This window comes from Alligator mississippiensis, chromosome 6 (assembly GCF_030867095.1).
Source record: "Alligator mississippiensis isolate rAllMis1 chromosome 6, rAllMis1, whole genome shotgun sequence".
NCBI lineage: Eukaryota > Metazoa > Chordata > Crocodylia > Alligatoridae > Alligator > Alligator mississippiensis.
Genome location: NC_081829.1, coordinates 97,742,912 through 97,764,757, shown reverse-complemented (window position 1 = coordinate 97,764,757; position 21,846 = coordinate 97,742,912). Strand labels below are relative to the sequence as shown.

Genomic DNA, 21,846 nt, shown 5'->3' with positions numbered 1-21,846 from the left:
TCTGTGTACAGAGCTAAGCTGAAGTCTTTCCCCTCCAGCCGCAGGCTGTGACTTCACAAGCAGTGCTATTTTGGTAGTTTCTCATGTTCTAGAAAACACTTTTTAAAGGGTCAGTATTTAAATGGCTAATTTCCAGTTGACATCAATGGGAGTCAGGCAGCTAAACCCCTTGAGGATCCTGGCCTAAATGATTTAGGAGCTCGAGTCTTTGCTTTTGATGGGGGTGAGATTACCTTGGATGCATACACATGCAGCCCTCCACATATAGAGCCAGACTGAGAACCACAGCATAAATCAGTACTCCAATGTCAAGCCAGTAAGCCTGCACATGTGCCATTCATTCTGCCCCTGGTACCCACAGATGTGATGTTTTACTTGATCCTATCCTGCAATAGTCATCCAGTCTTGGGTACAGCCTCACATACTCATGTGACATCTTGTCACACTTCTTTCCTCTTCATCATGGTCCACTGGTTCTCTGCTGAGAAGCCTTTATAGCCTCTTTTATTCTCTGCAGATCAGTTTTTGAACCTGATGAGCACCGACTCCCCCACATATTAGTAATTGCGTGGGGTTTGCTTTCCGCATTTGATTTGCAGCTCTGTAGCATCCCACCATCCACTGTAACACTGGTGCCCAATCTTCTGGCCCCAAGAGCTGGATGAATGACATGGGGTCACTCCACAGGCTGGATACCAGGTGGGGTGGGCACATGGGGATGCAGTCCTGCATGCCCAGATCCAGCCACACACTGGCCTGAACCCATGCATCCAGAATCAGCCATGCTCTGGTGCAATTAGGTGTACAGAGCAACATTATCTGGCCCTCTGGGCTCCCCATGGGTCAAGAAGTTTGGAAGCACCAACTAGTGCTGTCACTGCTTTGCTCCCCTGCCACCAAGTTTCCATATCACTGGGGAGCCCCCACAAGCCAGATGACAATTGGTAGGCTAAGTCTGGCCCATGGGTTGTGGGTTACTCAGGAGAAGAGGCAGAATTCACAGATCTGAGGACTCGGGTTAGCTCATGCATAGGTGGAAGCACATTCATTACAACACCATACCCTACACGTACAACTCATGACGGCAAATGCTGTATTTATATCTGGTGCCCATCATGACTCTACAGGTTAGAAACTGTACCGAGAGCTCCCAAATTCTGCAGAAATTAATATTTGGCCTCTATTCTTGCCAGGGAAAACATCCTGCCTGCTAACCAAGTAGACTTTTCCAAGTACGTGTATGGCAACTTAGGTCAGAAAATGTTCGGTCACTGCCCATGTTGAAAAAGTATCTTTGCCCCTTACTAACATTTCACTGAGATGAGTAATATGCTGGTTCAACCAGAGGGGAAAAAAAAAACCCTACCTCTGGAAAGGCGTAATAATTAAAATGATGGGGAGGAAAAAAAAATGTTGGCCCTAGCTGCATGTGGGAGGAGGGCCAGAGGCCAAATCTCATGGCTTTGATCTTGGCAGGTTGGAAGATCATGGAAAAATGCTGTGCTAGCACCAAACAGCCATATTAACCAAAGGGCGGGGGCAGACCTATGTACAGATATGAATCTAGCACCAAGCAGCCAGCCACGAGCAGCCCCCGAGAGCACCAACCTTCCCCTCTCTTCGAAACCCACAATCGAAGGCCGCTTCCAAAATGAGGCCATTACAGAAAATCATTATTGATACGCCGAGTGGGCTCTGCCAATTCAACCCAACCCACGCTGAGGGTTAGATCGGGGAAAGGATTGTTATTGAAAACCAAGCCTGTGATGTTTTCCTTATAGCGTGGTATTTTAGAGAGTTACTTATGGTCATGGTTGACCATTCCCAAAGGAAAGCTCTTCAAGTGACGCTTACTTTTTCTAGATCACCTTAACTCGGGAAACCTAAAAGGCTGCTTGCAGATCTCTAGACAAGCCCTTTGAGGCCAGGTTCCCGGGGGAGGCCCTGCCATTCACTTCCCTCTTGCTTCAGGGGTCTGCTGGTCTCTGAGACATGGCCTAACACCCACCTACTTTACTGAGGCCTTTGCCTCCAGGGTGCGATTTCAAGGCAAGGTTGCCTTTACAGCTTTGTTCATCAGGTCTGGGTTGGGACAGCTGAGCGTTGCACTCAGAATCCACGGATGCAGCAACATATAAATTGCTTTCTCTGCAGTTTCCCCATCCTGGCACGCTTTCCTCCGGCTGCCCTGCTCTTGGCTACCCACCTCCTTTCCTATACCCTATGCTGAAGAAGCATGTGGGCAGAGCACTTTGCTTGTACAGCTGAGCTGGCATCTTGGGTGTTTGGCTAGATGTGGAACAGGCGTCCCGGCATCCCGGGGCAGCAGCTCCACCCAGAACACACCCTGTACCTACACACCAGGATCTCCACCTTCCCGCACCACCCAGCAATTATCTGCGGTGCTGGAAAGTATGCAGCCCACAGCACGCACAAAGCTGCACTATTTAAAGGGACACATGGACATAAATCAAGATGGAGGAGATTTGGGTCCCTAACTGCGAGAGCAATTAAGCACAAGGACAAATTGTCTACAGAGCTTGTGCAATCTGTCACTAGAGGTATTAAAGTGTAAGTTAGATAAACACTTTCCTGGATTTGTTAGATCCTGCCTGGAGCAGGGAGAGATCCCTTCCAGCCCTTTTGCTGGAATAATAAAAACAAGGGGTTTCCCTTAGGCTATTTTAAGGGTAGGGGTGTTCGTGCCTCTCCAGCCCTTCCCCTTGCTCCACATACATCACAGCCCCCAAACCTACAGCCTATACTCCTCTGGTCTTGAGCAGTAGCGAGTGCAGGACAGGATACATCCATACAGAAGGATCTGTATGGTTTCTGTCACAGAGCAGCCCCTTCTGCCCTGTAAGGAGCCTCTTTTAGGATCATCCTTTTACAGCAAGGCTGACTTTACAGGACTACCGCAGTCAGGAGTGTGGGAATAGGGAGTCATACCTCCAAACCACAAAGCTATGTCAGCAGAAACCTGGGTTTGGATGCAGCTCATACCGGCAGGAGAGTGCTATGGCCAAGCTCACTTGCTCTTTTAGACAACTGAGAGTATTTTTTGCTAGTATAAGTTGTATCTCCATTATGAGCAGCCCCCGGAGCAGCTCTACCAGCAAGCCCTTTTAAGTGCAGACAAGCCCTGAGAGACTGGGAAGGGCTTGGGAAAACAGGTTCTGCTTTGTGGTGGTTTCTGTCTTGTGCTTGCACATGGGCGGCTGCACCCGGCATCCTGTGTTCAGCTGCATGTGCTCTACGAGCATGAGATGCATCTAAGAGCACAACTGTAGATACAGCGAGTATAGTGTAGTTGTGAGCTGTACAACCACCAGTAGCAATGGGAGCTTTTCCCTGGCTGTCTAATCCCCTGAGTACATGGAGAAGGCATCATGGAAAGAGCAACACAACCACGTTTTCACTAGTAGGTCCACTGTTGCAATGCAGATGGGAAGATCCCTTCTCTTTCCCAAATTCTAGCGCAAAGAAAGCCCCCTGATGTTGCCACACTAATGTTTTGCAGCGAAGCGTCTCCTGATTTGCACCGGTGAGCAATGCCAACATATTTTAGAAAAAAAACGCAGTAATGTTCTTATAAACATACAGTCCTCGCTGCCAACTCATATGTCGCAATCCCCTAGGAATCTAAAACAGTCTGACAAAAAAAATGTTGTTAGTGGTAAAACCCAGCCAGCCCTGTGTGACTTGAACCAAAATTTAAGCTTTCAGAGCATGCCATTCACATTGTTACCATCTAACACCATCTGTGGGCTCCTCCATGCGTTTTGTATAGGCTAGGCACGGAGGACGAGACGTTACGCACTGGGACTTGGAGCCTGCTGAGGTTTATGCGTGTACTTAGCTTTGTGCGCTGCAAATAAACCGGCTTCGGGCTGGTGACTCGCAGGCATGCTTCACCACATGCACTGAGTTTGCAAGATGGGGTCCCACTGGCTGTTGAGGGGAATGGAAATTAAAAGACTTGATGGTTTGGTCTATGCTGGGAAACTCTGGCTGGTTGAGTCACATCTGTTTGGGGTGTGATTCACTATGGTATTTTTTATATCCTAGTACGGTCAGAACGATACTGAATGCAAGTGCTTTTGTCTGTAAAACTTAATGCATTTAGGGAATGGGCATAAGTTATATCAGCAAAACCACTTTTTGGCCAGTAAAAGCTGCATCTTCCTGCTAGAAAAGTTTGCCATTATAACTGCACTGCTGTCCCTATCCCAGCAAATCTCTACTGCAGGCCACAGACATGGTAGCTGGGAATTGAGAAACGCCGTCCATAAACCTGCATCCTTTAAAAGACCAACAAGCGGCAGCAGCAGCCTCACCCCTTCTCAGACCCTTGCCTCGGACACAACTAATCCCTTGCACAAAAAAGTGTGACAGGGCAGGCGTGTCGAGAGATGCGGAAGGAAAACCTATGCTGACACAGGCCGGTGTTGAAAACTTGGCTTACGACACACCGGTCTGCAACCAGCAATAAATATGGAGGGCTTGTATTTGCGGCAGGTCCTGACCACTCGGCCTGTGCCTTGAGCAGCGCCTAAATATGCAAGGCAACGTATTTTTTTTAGCCTCACTGACCACCTGATGGGCCGCTCCCTCCCTTCCAGAGAGCAGATACATGGCCAGCAACTGTAGCCAAATGCACAGTGTCTAGGAGCAACTGTAGCCAAATGCAGAGTTTCCAGGAGCAGGGAAGAGTTCACACCAAAGTCTTTTTTGTGGGGGGAAAGATTTGATACAGACCTCAAATCGCAGCACGGCAGGGGAGCAAATGGTTGCATGCAGCAGACTCAGGAAGGCTGAAGCTGAACTTCCTCCGGGCTGGCAGCTCATGCTGCAACCCCCCTGCTCCCCAGAGCTGCCCCCGCACGCAGCTCCCTGCCTGCTCCCATCTGCTGGGAGGGGGCTGCTTTCCCCCCCCCCCAAACCCCAGCTTGCTCCAAGACCCCCATATCCCTCCCCACTGCTGGAGGCTCCGCCTGGCCCGTGCCCCCAGCCCCACGCACTTACCGGGCCCGCGGGCGATCAGCGGGGCGATGGGCAGGGGCAGCGCCGGGCTGCTCGGGGCAGCATGGTCCCCTGCGCTGCCGGCCTCCTGCCGCACTCACTTCCTCTGAGTAACTTTTTCCTCCATCTGAGAACAAAAAACCCACCCCAAAACCACCGGACTCAACTTTCTGCCTCCTGGGACCCTCTTAAGGAGGGTTCGGCGGGCAGGGGAAAGCGCCAGGGGCCGGCAGGAGCAGCTCCGGCGATGCCCCGCGAGGCTTTGCAAAAACACCCAGCAAAAACCCCGCCCGGCTGCAGCCGAGCCAGCACAAAGCCTGGGGCTTGCCAAGTGGGAAGACGCCCTTAAAAGCCGCTTGCTGCCCCGCGCGGCATCCCGGGGATCCGCTCCAGCTGGGATCCAGGGGATCCCTCCCACCCGACCCTGCCCCTCCAGCTGGCTGCTGTTCCCCCTGCCCAGGGTTGGCTAGGAGGGGAGAGGAAGCACACAACGCGGCGCTTTCACTTCCCACGTGTGGACGGGCCTCATGGCTAGAAACCAGCTCTAGACTTGGCGTGCTTTTTGTTTGTAAAATACTCATTTCTCTCCTCTGACACCAGGCTGATCCAAATGTACAGTGCGATTCACCCCTTCGTTGTGCCATGCCTGTTCATGCCTGGATCATGTCAAGCGGTTCAAATGATTAATTGGGGGGTTTTTTTGTAAAAAAAAAAAAAAAAAAAAGAAAAGGAAAGAGTTTTAAGGATTAAAAGCAAATTTAAACCTAACAGCCCAATCATAAGGCTATTTTAAACAAGGCGCACAATTGTTTCCGTATATATGCAAAATGATATAATGTCCTAGTTTAATTATATAAGATGTGTGTATAAATATATATATATATGTATGTATGTATGTGTGCATAAATACGTGTGTGTGTGTGTGTGTATATAAGTATATATATAGAGGTATACATATACCTCTATACCTCAAGTATATATATGGAGGTATACATATACCTCTACAAACCTGTCTTGTGTCCTCTATGGTTCACCTGGCAGTCCAAAACACACCTTTACAGTGACACGGTGAACGGCCTCTCTGGTCCAGGTGATGGCCCCGGTCCGTCACGCCTCCCTGGCATCCGGACAGTGCCAGAGGAGGTGGATTATTTCCACCTTCCCGCAGCAGGTTTGCCTGGGGCGGGTTGATGGGCCTCTCTGCCCCTCACTGCTTTTCCGTGCCCGCACAGGGAGTGCCAGTTCAAGTCTCCGTGCTCCTTCTCCAGGGTCTTGTGCAAGATTTGCTCCCATATAGCCTGGGTAGTAGGTCCACAGGCAACACAATGTCTCTTGCCCTCAGGGCTGCCCGGGGGGGGCAACTGGGGCAATTTGCCCTGGGCCCTTCCCTGCCTCAGCTCCTGTGTGCACCATTGTGCCCTGCCCTGCAACACCCCTCACCACAATTCTTGGTATTTTTTCTTAAAAAAAGAGGAAATAGGTGTTTTTGAGTGTAAGGTGACACTGAATCCTTCTCAACGTGTCGTTGTGACGTTATGGGACCCGTCCCCGACCACAAAGTAAATGTTATACATCGCTGTGCGTGAAAGAGATGCTAACGTGAGGCTGGAGGGGTGCTGCGCTGATGTCTGAGGGGGAGTCTGGACCAATCCCTCTTTCTCTCCGGGCACCGATAGACAGGAGTGAGCAGGCTCAGGATTGGCCGAGCCGAGGGCCCGGTTACTGAGCGCGTTGTGAGGAGAGAAGGACAGGGAAGGTTTGCCGAGGGGTCGGTGGCAGAGCCGGCCTGTTCTCGCAGGAAGACCTCCTGGGGACCGGGTTCAAGTCGTGAGGGAAGGTCAGTGCTGTGGGTTCTTAAAGGTCAAAGTCAGAAATGAATTTGCAAGAAAATAATAATTTAAAACGATATATGTTGTTTTCTTTACATTTGCCAAGGAAAATAACAACGCTAGACATAACACATATTCAGCTTCACACATTTCCCCACTTCAAAAAGTACTTAATGCAAAGTGGCTATGTAAGTCTGACCCCCTAGGCAGGGGGTCGGACTCGATGATCTGTTGAGGTCCCTTCTGACCCGAGCATCTATGAATCTGTCGGAGGGGGGGATATTAAAGTCTTTCCTGACTGAAGAAGCCTGCGCTCCAAACTGCAAATCTTGCTTTCAGTATTGCCGAGATGACTTGCTCTCTTCTGGCCCTTCAAACAGCAGCGGTTGCTTACTTAAGAATATGAACAGTCTCACAATGCCCTTGATCAGGGGGTTAAAGGCTAAATATACAAGTTTATTCTCCACCAACAGTACAAAGACAGTCCTCCTTCCTCTGTCTACTCTCTCTGCAGTTACTTTCTTTTCTCTCTAAACAGGAGCAGGGTCCGCTTATCCTCTGCCAGACCCACCAGCCTGAACCAAGTACAGCCCAGCTTATAGGGGTTATATGAGCACCAGCTAAAATTTCCAGGCAAGGTCCCAATGAAGAGTCATTTTCTGTGGCAGGTACCACAGGGAAAAGGCCTAGGAGTGGGGTGAGGCCAGGCCTTAAGGGATGAACCCTTCCTTCCTGGGTAGCGGAGGAGGCCAGCCCTCAGGCCACAGCCAGGAGACCTGGGAGACTGAGCCAGGCCCCAGGAAAGTGGTAGGAGAGAGAAACTCAACCAGAAGGAGTTTGGAAATTGGGGGTGCTCAGGAGAAGTACAACCCGATTCCTATCCCCTTACCCCCGTGTAAGAAAAAATGAAGCACACCTAATAAACTGGGGCATCCAAAAGAAAGGAGAGAAAGGAGAAAAAAAGCTTGGGATGAAAAGGGGAGGCAGGCACTGGATCAGTTTGGCTGGGTGGTGAAAGGAAATAAGGAAGTTGGAAGTGAAACAGGTGATGCAGGTGGCACATCATGAAAATATTACAAAGGACGTGAGCAGCGATGTAGTAGGAGGCTGTGAAAACGGGTCAGGTTTGGTGGTGCAAGCTGAAGGAGACATAGCATCAAATGAGAAAAATGAGAAAATTGATCTGGTTTCCAGATCTGCGCCTGAGCTTCACCAGGAAACGTTCTCTAATGACCCAGCCACCTGGGGGCATCTCGATAGGTTGCAAAGGGATCTAATTGTGTCCAAGGGCCCATCGCCCAGACCTGCAAGCTTCCCACGTGATTCCCCCAAATGGTCATTCCCTACATCTATTTTATGCAAGGCTGTCCAATGATGTGAGTGTGAAAGGGGACTGGCTCATTTGGAGCCACGAGGCAGCTGGCCTGTTCTGCTTTCCATGCTGTCTCTTCTGAGATCAGAAGAAAAATCAAGCCCTTTACTATTCCAGATTCTGCCCTGGGGGTGTGAATGATAACTGGAGAAAACTCTATGACAAAGTGAAGAGTCACAAGTCACAAATTCTGGTCATCTTTAACATTATTTAGATTGGAAAGATCTTGCAAATGCTCTTAGCAGAAAAGGAGCCATTGATAATGCTGTTGTAAAGGGTAGACAAGGTTCCTTGGGTGAAAAGGGTATACATTCAGAGAAGGAAATGTGGCGTAAAGTGTTGCGAGGTTTAGTTGACGTTACCCTGTTTCTGGCAGAGCAAAATTTCTACCCTGGAGCTTGAGGACTGCGGGTTGGTCCTTTCTCCTGTACAGCTCATCGGTAAATACAGAAAAGATCTGAACTGCCACCTTGAAACTGTTATGGAGCATTGAATGGCTGGGGAGACAATGCAAACACACTACATGTCCTGACGTAGCCAGAATGAGTATTTGGAGGTGTGTGCCAAGGAAGTGCTAAATATGATCTTGAGGAGGTGAGAAATGCTCGCTACTATGGAATCGTCCTAGATGGGACACCTGATGTCTCGCATACTGAGCAGTTGGTATTTATCATGAGAGATGTACATGAGAGAGATGGAAAATGGGATGTTTCATAGTTTCATAGTAGCTAGGGTCAGGAGGGACCTGAACAGATCACCTCGCCTGACCCCCTGCCACAGGCAGGAATGGATGCTGGGTTCACAAGACCCCAGACAGGTGATCATCCAACCGCCTCTTCAATTTGCCCAAGGTAGGGGCGAGGACCACTTCCCTGGGAAGTTTGTTCCAGATTTTGGCCACCCTAACTCTAAAATATTGCCTTCTGATCTCTCACCTAAACCTATTCTCCACCAGCTTATGACCATTGTTCCTCGTCACCCCAGATGGTGCTGGCGAGAAAAGGGCTCTGCCTATTTGCTGTTGATCCTCCCTGATGAGCTTGTAGGCAGCCACCAGGTCCCCTCTTAGCCTTCTCTTGCTGAGGCTGAACAGGTTCAGGTCCCTCCGTCTCTCCTCATAGGGCCTGTCCTGCTGCCCTCTCACCAAGCGAGTGGCCTCCTCTACACCCTCTCCATGCTGGCCACATCCCGTTTGAAGTGCGGCGCCCAGTACTGGACTCAGTACTCCAACTGCGGCCTGACCAAAGTCGCGTAGAGGGGAGGATCACCTCTCTGGACTGGCTTGAGATGCATCTTTGGATGCATGACAAGGTATGGCTGGCCTTGCTGGCTGCGGCCTGGCATTGGTGGCTTATGTTCATTTTGGAGTCAATAACGACTCCAAGTTCCCTTTTCACCTCTGTGCTTTCAAGAAGGGAACTCCCCAGTCTGTATGTATGCTGTGGAGTCCTTCTCCCCAGGTGCAGCACTCTGCATTTGTCTACATTGAACCCCAACCTATTCTCATCTGCCCACTTTTGTGCAGTGCAGCAGACTGAAATAAGGAGCAGACCTGTTTCCAGATAGTTGTGGGCTGTAAGGCATAGTTCAGAGGTGGCTGACAGTGTTCATATGAAATCAGGCAAAAGGTAGAGCTTGACCGCATCATGCCTCTTTGAACCAGTCAGTCTCTAAGGTGCCTCCATGCTTTGTGAAGCCCCAGCCATAGTTTGAGGACTGCTGTGCTGCACCACGCTAAGTAAGATCAGTGAAAGGTGTTTGGAGAGAACCTTCATTAGGCTTTCAGAGAAGCAAATTCAAGCTGGACAGTATCCTTGCTTGTGGAGTCAATGGAGGCACAAAGCTCAGTGCAGTGGGGATGTCATCCATGATGAGGACATTTAGGTGCTATTGCAAATTAAAATAACAATATTCATAACAATCTATGACACTCCTCAATATGAAGAAAGGAATCTGGCCACATGACTCAAGTTTTGGGCCGGTTTCCCATTTATTATCAGTTACAGTGGAAAGGCGAGGGCTTCCTTTTTACTATTAGCACCCTTCATAATCCTCTATATTGCAATGCACTATATTTCCTCAAGCAATTAAAAAAACCGCATAAAACATTACACAGGCTTTACAAACAGAGACAAGGGACTCATTAGGGAAGTCCAACAGCAAGCTTGGCACCTGTGGAACAGACCTTAATGCAGCCCTCTAGCTATCACCTTCACTAAATGGCTGGAACATATGGTTGCCTTGTTGGTGCATACAGAGGGATTCACATCATGGATAAAGAAAGCAGGAGCAATAATCCTGCTTATTCCAGGCCTCTTTACAGTTCTGAACTTAATATTGCAGCTGGCAATGAAAGCATGGCTCAGGGTACAGCAGGATGGTGTTGCAGTAGTAAATGGAATAGCCTTATTTTTCTCTCTCTTCTTTTGGATGCTGCTGTGTTCACCAAGTGCCCTGCATCATCCACTTCTAGCATCAGCACGCACATCCTTGCATCATTCATTGGTCCCTTACTGGAGTCCCAGGGCTGATATTTGCTGCTGCAGTGAGTGGCTCAGGGGGCAGATGCATAAGGAGGATGGTTTGAGGATGCCATCAACCGCTGAATTTTTCATGATTCTTAGCTAGGGTACAAACAAACTTGCAGTAAGATCAGGTCACCTTCTTCTGCCTTCAAGCTGGCCATCTGGTGTCCTCATCTTCCCACTTCTACCTGACCTTCTAAACATCTTACATCTTGGTGATTTTACAGCCTGTCAGATATTAAAAAGGGGAGGTATCTTTTTATAGGGTCTCCTGGGGGACAGAAGTGTCAAGTAGTGAAAGATGCCAGGCTAATTCATGACTAAGAAAAGGTTTGGTGGCAGTGAGTAAGGAGGCAAGGGAATAACATATGCATGGGGAGGGAGGGGAAATCAGAGACTGAGATACGGAGGGGATACAAGAGGGAAGAGTGGGGCAGGTTGTTCTCGCTAGTTAGCAAATGAGAAAATTGAAAAGAACCGAAGTCAATATAGCACCCCAGAGGGAAGCTAAGTGGAGCAGAGGTGGGGAGTCTGGGGGGCATCCAACATATAGGGTCCTGTGTTACCTGCTATTACTTGTGTCCTCTTGATCTCTGGTGGATGTACAGGAGTTAAAGGGGTGCTGCATCTTCTGAGTGCAGTCCCTTCTTCCATAAAGTAAAGTTCCCTAAGACACACAGCCAGTGTGGGAGATGATGATCCCTAACAAATTCTCCCCATGCATGTGGAGGAACCCATTTACTCCCTTTTTGCTGTGACACTGCCCCACCTGCACTGCCTGAAACTGCCGGTCCCAGAGGTGCATGACCGCATACTCCCCAGTATTCAGTGAAGCCCCTGCCGGTCAGAGAAAGGCAAGGAGCTGCCTTTTTGCATGGATATTTGGGAGCCTTCCACAGAGACAGATGAACACACTGCTAATCCCAGCAGAAAGGGCCCTGATCTTGCCTGCTTTGACTTGTGTCAATAGGGGCGTTTGGGATCTGACTCAAGGAGCAAAGAAGGGAAGTGGAACCTGGTACAGCTACAGCGTCAAAGTCAAGGCTGTTTGGTTGCCCTTCAGACAGATATTTGCAGTCTCTTGGTAGCTTAATGAATGGTAGGTCATGTTTGTTGTCAGGATGGTACTTTTAACTGTACTGGGTGACTTCCAAAGTTGTTTTTATTTTGTTTTAAAACAAGGCTTGCTGCTGTCTACAGTGTATAGAATAGTACTTCTCAGCCTCACTTCCCAGCTGGCCAAGTTCTTCATTTGGGCAGACCTACTCGATATTCTAGCAAAAAGGCCATTTGTTAGCTATTGTGGACTGTTGCAGAATGAGTAGGAAGTGTCAGTTCAGGTTCAAATGAATCAGCGGTCACGTCACAAAATGAACATTTTATTTGGAGATAGCAGAAATGAGATTAAAAAAAAATGAAACGGGAATATAAACAAAGAATCTATGACTTTTATTCATGACTGGAAATTACCAAGTCCTACGTAAAAGTTTCCCGTCTTTTTAATCATTATTTTAGTGTTGCAAAGCTGATGCAATTACAGGAGAGCAAGGTGGATTCTAGTCTGCCATGCGCATAAACCCCTGAGTGCTAATAGAGGTGCTGCATATGGTCATGGGAATGTGTTTGGACATCCACATTGCTGCACAGCTTGGGTTGCTTGTATTAGAAAAGTTGTTTTGTTTAGTAATTTTAACAAATTTCTCACCAAGCCCTGTTTTTTGTATTCCCACATATCCCAGCTAATCCCCCATTCATCTATTTGAATTATTGCCATGAATAAAATGAACACAGCGTGTGCCCAAAATGGAACCTCAACCACCACTGCATATTAAATGAGGTTATTACCTCTGTAGTAATGACTAATGCTTGTATCATGCTCCAAAAATGTAAATAGCAGCCTGGGTTGAGTAGAACTGGTTTTTTGGTGGTAGCCCACCATACCGTTGTGGAAGCAGAGTGCCACCTAGTGATGTTTTTGCATTGCAACCATAAGGTGTAAAAGAAAATAGACAAACATCCTTCTGATTTCTATTGTTATTTCTTGTCATTATTATTTCACAGTGCCCAAAGGGGCAAAGCGCGCTTTAATGAAGACATAGAACATCATGGATGCTGCCCCAAATTGCTTACCAGCTCTTGGGTGATGTTCTGAGAATATTTTACTGTATTTATTTATAGCTCTGCAGTAGCCCATAAATCCTACTGTCAGTAAATAACAGCTTATCACCTTTATGCCACTGTAGTTTAATTGTGCCCTAAATTATATCCTAAGGGCTGTGGCCTCCAATCAATCAATAAGCAAATATTTCTATTCCAGTTGCCCTCCCTCATTGAGTATATTGCATGCAGACGCACACTTGCACACAAGAGTTGCAGAGAGAAATGTCCTGCTCATCTCTTTTATGCAGTTAGGGAGAAGTAGCTAGTGAATCAGCTGATTCTATCAACTGATCATATAATAAATTACTGATATTATCTGAATCAAGCCAGTGTTGTTACGGGAGGAAACAAACCATAACACTTCACAAGAAATGAAACGTCTTGCACCAGGTTTGTCCCTGGGCTTAATGGAATTACATCCTGACCAACACCAAATTGGCATCTTATATTTTTTTTATCTGTTGTCAGGTCAGACATTTGACTCTTAGGAGCATCAGTTGTTTCAGAGGGAAACAAATGGAGGGAAACATGAATAGTTCACTTAAATGTTGGAGCGAGAAAAGATTGCAGAGGCCCCCACCAAGTGTTATGATACGAGGCACCCCTGTGAACATACATTAAGAGAGAGTCCAGGCCCAAAAGAGCCTGCAGCTAAAATAGACAAGGCTTGAGAAACAAGACAAGATTCAATGTCAGCTCTTTTGGACTGGGATCCTCTTGCAATACATTTACATGGGACCTGGTGTCATAGCACTTGATTGGGGCCTCTAAATCTACTAATAGTATAAATGCTGCAATTATTAGTCCAAGGTTATGTAGTGAGTGGTACAGAAAGGGTCTCATTTAGTTTCTAGTTCAGTTCCCAGGTTCTGGACTATGTTGCCTTCCTTTATAACACACTTTTGGACAAAAAGTTTAATGTGATTCCACCCAAAAAACTGTGTTAAAAGAACATGATTACAATCAGGAACACTATGGATGCAGTATAGACATGCCCTTAGTAGCTTGTGATATACAGGGAGACAGAATATATGGGCCAAGAGCACATCTTGGCCTTAAACTCTGTGAAACCGTGTGTGGGCCCATGCTTTATTTACTGCATGTTGTACCAGGCCTGCTCTGAAGACACAGTGCTAATTTTCCCATGGGCTTTTGTTCGTGCTCATTACTATAGCATCCCAATGCCTCACAAACATACTTAATATTAGAGGGACCTTTTATCAAGCGAAGCAAGGAATGATACTGGTAAGAACTACAAGCTGAAGCCAGACAGATTCAAAGTAAAAAAATAAGATGCATTCTTTTTTACTAGTGAAAGCAACTGACCCCTGGAGCAGGCTATCAAAGTGGTGGGGGACTCTCTCTCTGGAAACCTTCAGATCGAATCGGAAAGATATTTGAAATGCAAATCGCTGGGCTCCATAGGGGGGTAAATGAGTAAAATGTAATGGCCCGTGATAAGCAGGAAATCAGATTAGATGATCCAAGGGTCCCTTTTAGCCTTAACTCAATGAACCGCATGGAACTGGGTGGCTAAGGCAGGGATGGAATTCATTCCTCCTTGGCAGCGTTCGGGGAGCCTTTGCCACGGCACCATCCTCTCTCTTTCTCACCACGCACGGTCAACTTTCTGCAACAAAATGAGGCAGGCATGGATTCGTCCCAAGATGAGGTCCTTCCTGTGCACCGAATGAGGCAGGTGTCCGGTGAGAAAGCAGAATGTGCTCAAAATACACCTGCAGCTGACAGGCCACCGTCATGCTGCAAGTTCGCAAGTGTTGAATACTTGCATTTACCACCTTCATAACACTGAATTTAGTTATTTGGGAGTGTAATCATCTATATTTTTCCCCCTGCTAAGTCAATGTTTAAAAAGCAGAAATTCCATTATATGGAGTCATAAGGTGATGAAGTATTGGAGCGGGTTACCTAGAGAGGTGGTGGCATCTCCATCCTTGGAGGGGTTTATGGCCTAGCTTGACAAAGCCTTGGCTGGGATGCTGTAGTTGGGGCTGGTCCTGCTTGGAGCAGGGGGGTGGACTAGATGTGACCTCCTGGGGTCCCTTCATACCCTCGTTTTCTATGCTTTTGTAATGGCCAACCCCGGGGACTACAGCAGGATTTGAACCATTAGCTCCAACACACAGGCCTCTGCTATCTCCGCTGACAGAGCAATGGCTAGACGTGTAAATGCTTATTCTCTAGCAGACTGGGACTTGAGAGGGACGAGGCTCACACCTTGCCACTGGATTTCACACATATTTGCTGACAGGAGAGGGCTGCTTGGGTTCCAGTTCATGTTCAGGAGGGGAGCGCACCCAGTGGTCACAGCCCCTCTCCTGATGGTCACCTCACCCTGAGGCTCGGCCCCCGTCTGCTCTAACCTGTCTCTGACCCGCTCCAGTTTATTATGCACCCCTGACTCATGGTCTCGGTCCCATCTCCTCTTCTCGGGTTTCTCAGCGGCTTTCTCACCCAAGCAATTGGAGTCTCCCTTCTCACATCTTTCTAGTAGCACTCCCTCCAAGCTCCACGTCACTTCTAGTCTCAGACTCCTTGCCTAACCAGCCCCAGCACCTGTGCCTGACTCCTTGCTCTCTCTTTCCTTTCCCAGGCAGTCCCCAGCCTCCACTCCTAGCCCTTGCCTCTCTTCCTTCCCCTCCCCTGCCTCTAGTCATCTTCCCCCTATTTATGTCCTTCCTTAACTGGCTCTGTGCAACAGCCTCCCTTCCCAGGGCCCTCATCCGATCTTAGCTTTCATCCCCTGCTCTCTCTCCCAGCCTCTATCTCAAGCGCTTTCCACAATTAGTCCCAGTTCCCTCCTCCGCAACAGTCCAGCAGCTCATTACATCGATCTCCCTTGCCCCACTCCTCCTACCTCCCAGATCCAGTCTCCTGGTCAAGCTGTTTTCAGTCCTTCTCCTAGGTCCTGGTCCAATTTGTGTTTGCAGCTTCCTCCCCAGCTCCATTTCCATGGCTGGCTTCCCATCCCAGCCTCTTCACCAGGGATTCATGGCTTGTTCCCTTTCCTTCTCCTGTCCCTTTGCCTTTCAGTCCCTGCTGGCTTTTCTCTTACCCCTCCTCTAGTCTCAGCCTCCTCAGGACCTACCCATTCCTGTCCTTTTCCCAACTTTACTTATTTCCTTTTACAACTAGATCTCATTGCTCTCCTTCTCCCTGCTGCCTGGGTGCCAGGAGGGCAATCGTTGAAATCAGGTCTGATAAACCTCATCACAAGTCATGCTTTACCTGCAAGGGGAAAGCAAAGGCTATTGGGAGAACCTGCCTTGGCACTTCCAGCCGCAGCTTCCAGCCCATGCTGCGAGGGCCGCAAAAGGGCAGTTTTTCCTTTTATTTTTTACAGAAGGAGGCACAAATGCAGCTGCCTCAGCATGACGGGGCTGGAGCTTGCTCAGCGGGGACATGGTCCTTGATTGATGTGCAATGCTCCAAGCTGCCTTTACGGAGCAGGGGCAAGCCCAGTTTCTACCAGTCTTATAACTTGGTCCAACGGGGACATCCCTGGAAACAGCTCCCAATACCAACCCCAGCTTTTGCCAAATGAGTCCGACCTGCCAGCGTAGAGCTGCTCCAGCATCCCAAAGAAATAAAAATAAATAAATGAAGGTCGCCTGAACTGTTTAAAGAGCAACACGGTGTATTTTTTTACTGGCCCAGCTCTTGCCGAACGAGCCTGTCCCTGCCAGCATGGGGCTGCCACAGCATCTCAAAGCGATTTAAAAAAAAAAACAAACTTTTTAAATAGCAACACAGTGTATTTTTCCTGCCCCAACTCTTGCCGAACGACACCGTCCCTGCTAGCATCTCAAAGCCATTATATATATATATATAAAAGACCTGTTTAAATAGCAACATGCGTTCTCTGGAAGCGGCAGACCAGGGCTGGCTCGGACTCCTGGCCAGGAACATTTCCACGAGAGCTGTTAACATTGGGCTAAACTAATCGCCAGCAAGCACACAGGGCCAGCTTCTCTCTCTCTCTCAAGCCAGTTAGAAAAGTAGAAGAAAAACAAATTCACCACGCAGCAGCAGACATGCCCATTGCACAGGCGGGAACACTGAGTCTCCACGTGGAGTACTCAGAGCCCAGAGCCCGGCCCCGCCCCCTCCCGTCGTGACGTCACGGCCTCCCCGGGCCGTTGCTAGGCGACGCGCGGCTCCCTGTACACAACGGGGCTGCCTGCGGCTGCAGCCATGAGCGAGGTGAGACCCGGACCCGGAGCCCACACTGCCCTGGCGGTGTCCAGGGTCGGGGGGCTGCTCTGCGGCAGGGAAGGGGAAGGGGAAGGGGGGGAGCAGCCTTTAACTCACTGCATTGGAGAAAATGAGGGTGGGAGGGACCTGGGGGACTGGGGGGGGGTCACATCCAGTGCAACCCCCTGCTCCACTCTGCACCAGCTGCATCATCCCAGACAAGTCCACCTGGGTCTTAAACGCCTCCAGGGATGGAGAGGTCACCACCTCTCTGGGGAGCTTATTCCAGTGCGTCACCCCCCTCCCAAGTTCTGTATCCAACCTCCACTTTCCTTGCTGCAGCCTGAGCCCATTGGTCCAAGTTGCCGTCTGCACCCACTGAGAACCAGTCCTCTTTGCAACCCCCCTGCGGGGAGGTGAAGGCTGGTATTTAATCCCCCCCCCCCCCCTCGCCACCTCAGTCTTCTTTTCTGCAGACTCAATCAGCCTGGAAAGGTGACCCCCGGCCCCTTCCCCTTGCACCCAGAGCCCTGCAAGGGGGGTTGCAAAGACTTTCAGGCTGCCTCTTTCAAGAGGCATTGAAAACTATTTCTGATCTAAAAAACGATAACTGTGAGTTTGCCAAGGAGGATGGAGCTGGGCTGTTCTCGGTGGGGACAGACAACACAACAAGCAGCAATGGGCTCAGGTTGCAGCAAGGAAAGTGGAGGTTGGATAGTAGGAAGTACTTTTGAGAAGGGCAGTAAAGCACTGGAAGGGGTTAGCTAGAGAGGTGGTGGCACCTCCACCCTTGGGGGTGTTTAAAACCCGTGTAGATGGAGCCTGGGCTGGGATGATGTAGTTGGGGCTGTCCTGCTTGGAGCAGGGGGTTGGGCTGGATGTGACCTCCTGAGCTCCCTTCCCACCCTCATTGTCTGTGATGTGTAGCATGATGAGTCTGGTCTTAATGGAGTGCTAATTTCACAAAGACATTTCCTAGACATTTTTACAACATTTCCCAAATATCTAACTTCAGCTTCCCTTATTGCAGCTTGGGGGGGGGCACATCAAGTTGCAGTAAGAGACATTGAATTTAGGAATTAAGAAAACATTTCTCATGAGCAGGGGAGTAAAACGCTGGAACAGGTCACCCCAGAGAGGTGATGGGAATCTCCATCCTAGGAGGTTTTGAAGACCAGTCTAGACAAAGCCTTGGCGGGATCGTAGGAATAAACTGCAGGAAATAATTTACCATTCTAAATCCATAAATTAAGATTTTAAGTGTCAAATGATGACACTGATTTAATTAGTCATTGTTTGCTTGCTTGTTAGCATCTTTCAAGATGCAGCTAAAACTATTTCTGATGTAAAAAACAGTAACTGGAGTCCAAGATGGGAGTTATGTTGTATTTAGAAAAGAATCGGTTAGGGATACTGGGATGAGCTAACAGGATGAGGTTCAGTGTGGACAAGTGCAAGGTGCTGTACCTCGGGGAAGAATAATCTAAAGCACAAATACAACAGGGGGACACCTGGCTGGATGGCAGCACTATGAAAAAAAAGACTTGGGAGTCTTGGTAGACCACAGACTCAATACGAGTCTGTAGCGGGATGCAGCCACACAAAAGGAAAATGTGGTTTTTGGGATGCAAAAAAAAAAAAAAAAGATCCTGTCCAACAGTTTTTGGCCAATACAAGATCATTCCCTACATTATATGCTACAATGTTCCCTCAGCTGAAGTTTAAAGAGCTAAGTAATGGACTTTCCACTCCCGCGCTTCAGATGCTATTTCATACTGTGCTGTTTATATTTCCTATCCTAAATTTCATCCCACGATTCCTACATGGAGGATTAGGAGCCTGTTTTCTAGTTTAGCTTGGCATTGATCTGCCTTGAAAATGTACCTGGTTTTTTTACTGTACGCCACCCTGAGCCTCTCGTAGGACAGGCGGTGTGTAAATCTAATAAAGTTTGGATCCAAATCTGAACTTTTCTAAAATTTGGAGGGTGGGTGAGAACCTGGTGTCCTGTTTCTAATGTCAGGTTCGCATTTCTAACATCAGGTTGTCCAGGTATCTTGAGAAATATATGATCCTCTCAAGCCCTTAGGCTTGATAAAAGAGATGAATCCTGTTGGTCTTATTCACCAAGTTTTCTCATTTAAGTGAGGGTTTGGGGGAAGGCAAGCTGGATGAGTGGCCCAAGTGATTTGAGCTGGCAACCCATGTACCTGAGGTTTGGGATCGCAGCGTGTCGGTGCCTTCTACGCTGCAGAGCAGAGCAGACATACCTGAGCTGCCTTTAACCCCCTTAGCTTGGGGCAGTGGCAGCAGTCTAACTTCAGCAGCTCCAACTATTAAAAGGGCAAGTTATTTCACTGACATTAGTAGCTATCTATTTGAAAAACACATGTGAATTCATGTGGCAAAGAGGCAGCTGCTTGCAGGGAAATTTTACTCATGGTTATTTCCTGTAGAGCTGTCATACATTCATTAATATATTGCTCTTATTTTTTCTGATAATCTGTGACCCTACCTAAGATTTGAACTCCTTTTGCTAATTGATTATCCATCTCATCTCATGCAGGAAAGGTATGACAAGCTGTGCGTAGAAGAAAATGCCTTTGAAGCACTGGAAAAAGACTTCCAAGGAGTCCTCGATGAACTCACGGGGGATAAAAGTTTGGAGAAATTCCGGATTGAATATGAGAAGCTCCACGCGGTTATGAGGAAATCCTATGAAAATGAAAGGCGACTCATGACAAAATGCAGGGAGCTGAACGCTGAGATCGTGGTGAATTCGGCTAAAGTGGCTACGGCTCTAAAGCTGTCTCAGGATGATCAAGCAACAATATCATCGCTTAAAAGGGTAAAGTATTTTTAATATATATATATGTATATAGCTAACTGTAAGGAGGAAATACTTGCTAGAAGAAATGGTTGTGAACCAGGGAAGAGCTTTCTTATAAATGCCATTCTGTTATAGAGAAATGGGTGTTCAAGTGGACTTTGCGTGCAGTTGGGAAGTGAGTCCTGCTATCTTCTAATTTCTACTCTATTCCTGACTTTTTTTTGTTGCCTTAGCACATCTCTTAACCTTTGTCAGTCATTTTCTGCACTCATTTATACCAAGATAATATATCTGGACTCGCTTCACTTATTTCTAAGTGGTTATCGCATCTCTGCATCTAAGCTTTCCCCATCTCTAAAATATTGATCGCGTTACATACTTTACAGGGACTCTTTGGAATGAATTAGTGAATATTCCTGAAGAGCTATATACATGTTAAATATTACCAGAACCTGAAAACTTCACTTGCTTGTTGCAAATACGACTCTTGCTTGGCGAAGCATCATCCGTTTCTGTAAGATGTCATCTTACAATAAGGTTTGTTGTCCTTATAATTGCAAACCCCCTCCCTCCCCACTTCGAGTTGTGATCTCAATATAAACCAGGGACCATGCATTCATATGAAGTCTGCAGAAATACCGCTCCTGTGCCTTTGCTGTGGTCCAGAGTCGACTTAACCTGCAACCAAATGAAAACTTTCTAAAATCTTGCTGGTTTTCAGTAGTGCTAATCAGAAATTTGCAGGGCAATGATGAAATAGATTTGGCTTTGGCATGATTTTTGTCAGCTTAAGAGACCTTAAGGTGGGATGGGTGCTTGGCAATACGTTGCTGCTTCAAAGGTGTTCATTAAAAAGCATGTGAATACTCTGTTTTAAAGTCCAGGGGTTTGGCTTTTGGTTGGGTGCATAGTCGCATTTTGGCTATGCTGTTTTAGACATGACCATAATAATGTCAAAATTGTTCTAGTCATGCCTTTGAGAAGCTCTTCTGTTACTACAGATTGTTTTCAGCACTCCTGCAGTCTCCTGCTGTTTTCCTATCTGGAAAGGAGTCTCATGCCAACTGTAATCTTTTACTGTAATTTGCTAACTAGTTGCTTTTTATGGTGCATGTGCATAATGCATGTTGCTGAATGGGTTCAGACACCAATGTGACATTTGGTCTTTACTCAATTAAAACAAACAACAAATTAGATTCCAGCGTTTCATCGCGTGTTAGAGAAAGGAGAATTACATCTCTCATTTTGAAGACATTTTATCCCAATGACAATGCTGATGGTAGGATGGGTCATTGAGGTAATGGGTTCAGAACTTGTGCCTTCTACATTTACTGGTTTGAATCCCAAAGAAGGCTGAATCCTAAAAAGGCAGAACCTTTTCTATGGCCAAGTCCTTTTAAAAGAAATCTTTGCTCTGAGGCAGGAGGCTGACTATACGGAACAGATACTCGGGAGAGGAGACCAGCTCGATAGTGATCAATAGTCTTTACCATATGATAGCTATTCAGTGCTTCATTTTGTAGTTTCAGTCCATTTTCTTGTGAACACTTCATGTAACAACCCCTTGTTGATAGTCACATTAGAGAAGCTAACTGCTGGCTTGAATCACAAAGGATGAACTCCTTTTTTACCGATAACAATGTCACTCAGCCAGGTGAGGGCAGAGGGACATTAGCAGAACAACGTGCAGGAGTTTGTGCTGGACTTGCTGCGGCGAACAACAGGATCTCACTCTCCAGGCCATCAATCCAACACCGCTTGCCAGCACAATATTCGCGTTCAGTCTTTGAAAAACCAAATTGCTGCGATCGTTTCCGTTAGTTAAGGAACAATAAAACGAGCCATCCACAATTTATGAACTGTCTGCTTGGCGCTTTCCAGAAATCTTTCCCA

General features: G+C 47.6%; 2 protein-coding genes across 2 annotated transcripts in view; one reads left to right on the top strand and one right to left on the bottom strand.

Annotated features, from left to right (window-relative positions):
- The window catches only part of ITPRIP (inositol 1,4,5-trisphosphate receptor interacting protein), a 30,197-nt gene extending 24,763 nt beyond the window's left edge, over positions 1 to 5,434 (bottom strand). Inside the window, exon 1 of the mRNA XM_006268615.4 lies at positions 5,026 to 5,434. The gene's annotated coding sequence lies outside the window, so the exon portion shown is untranslated. The remainder of the gene's footprint in view (positions 1 to 5,025) is intronic.
- Positions 5,435 to 17,048: 11,614 nt separating this feature from the next.
- The window catches only part of CFAP58 (cilia and flagella associated protein 58), a 72,931-nt gene continuing 68,133 nt past the window's right edge, over positions 17,049 to 21,846 (top strand). Inside the window, exons 1-2 of the mRNA XM_019485984.1 lie at positions 17,049 to 17,132; positions 19,690 to 19,971. Of these exons, the coding sequence (XP_019341529.1) occupies positions 17,124 to 17,132; positions 19,690 to 19,971 (291 nt within the window). The 5' untranslated portion in view covers positions 17,049 to 17,123. The remainder of the gene's footprint in view (positions 17,133 to 19,689; positions 19,972 to 21,846) is intronic.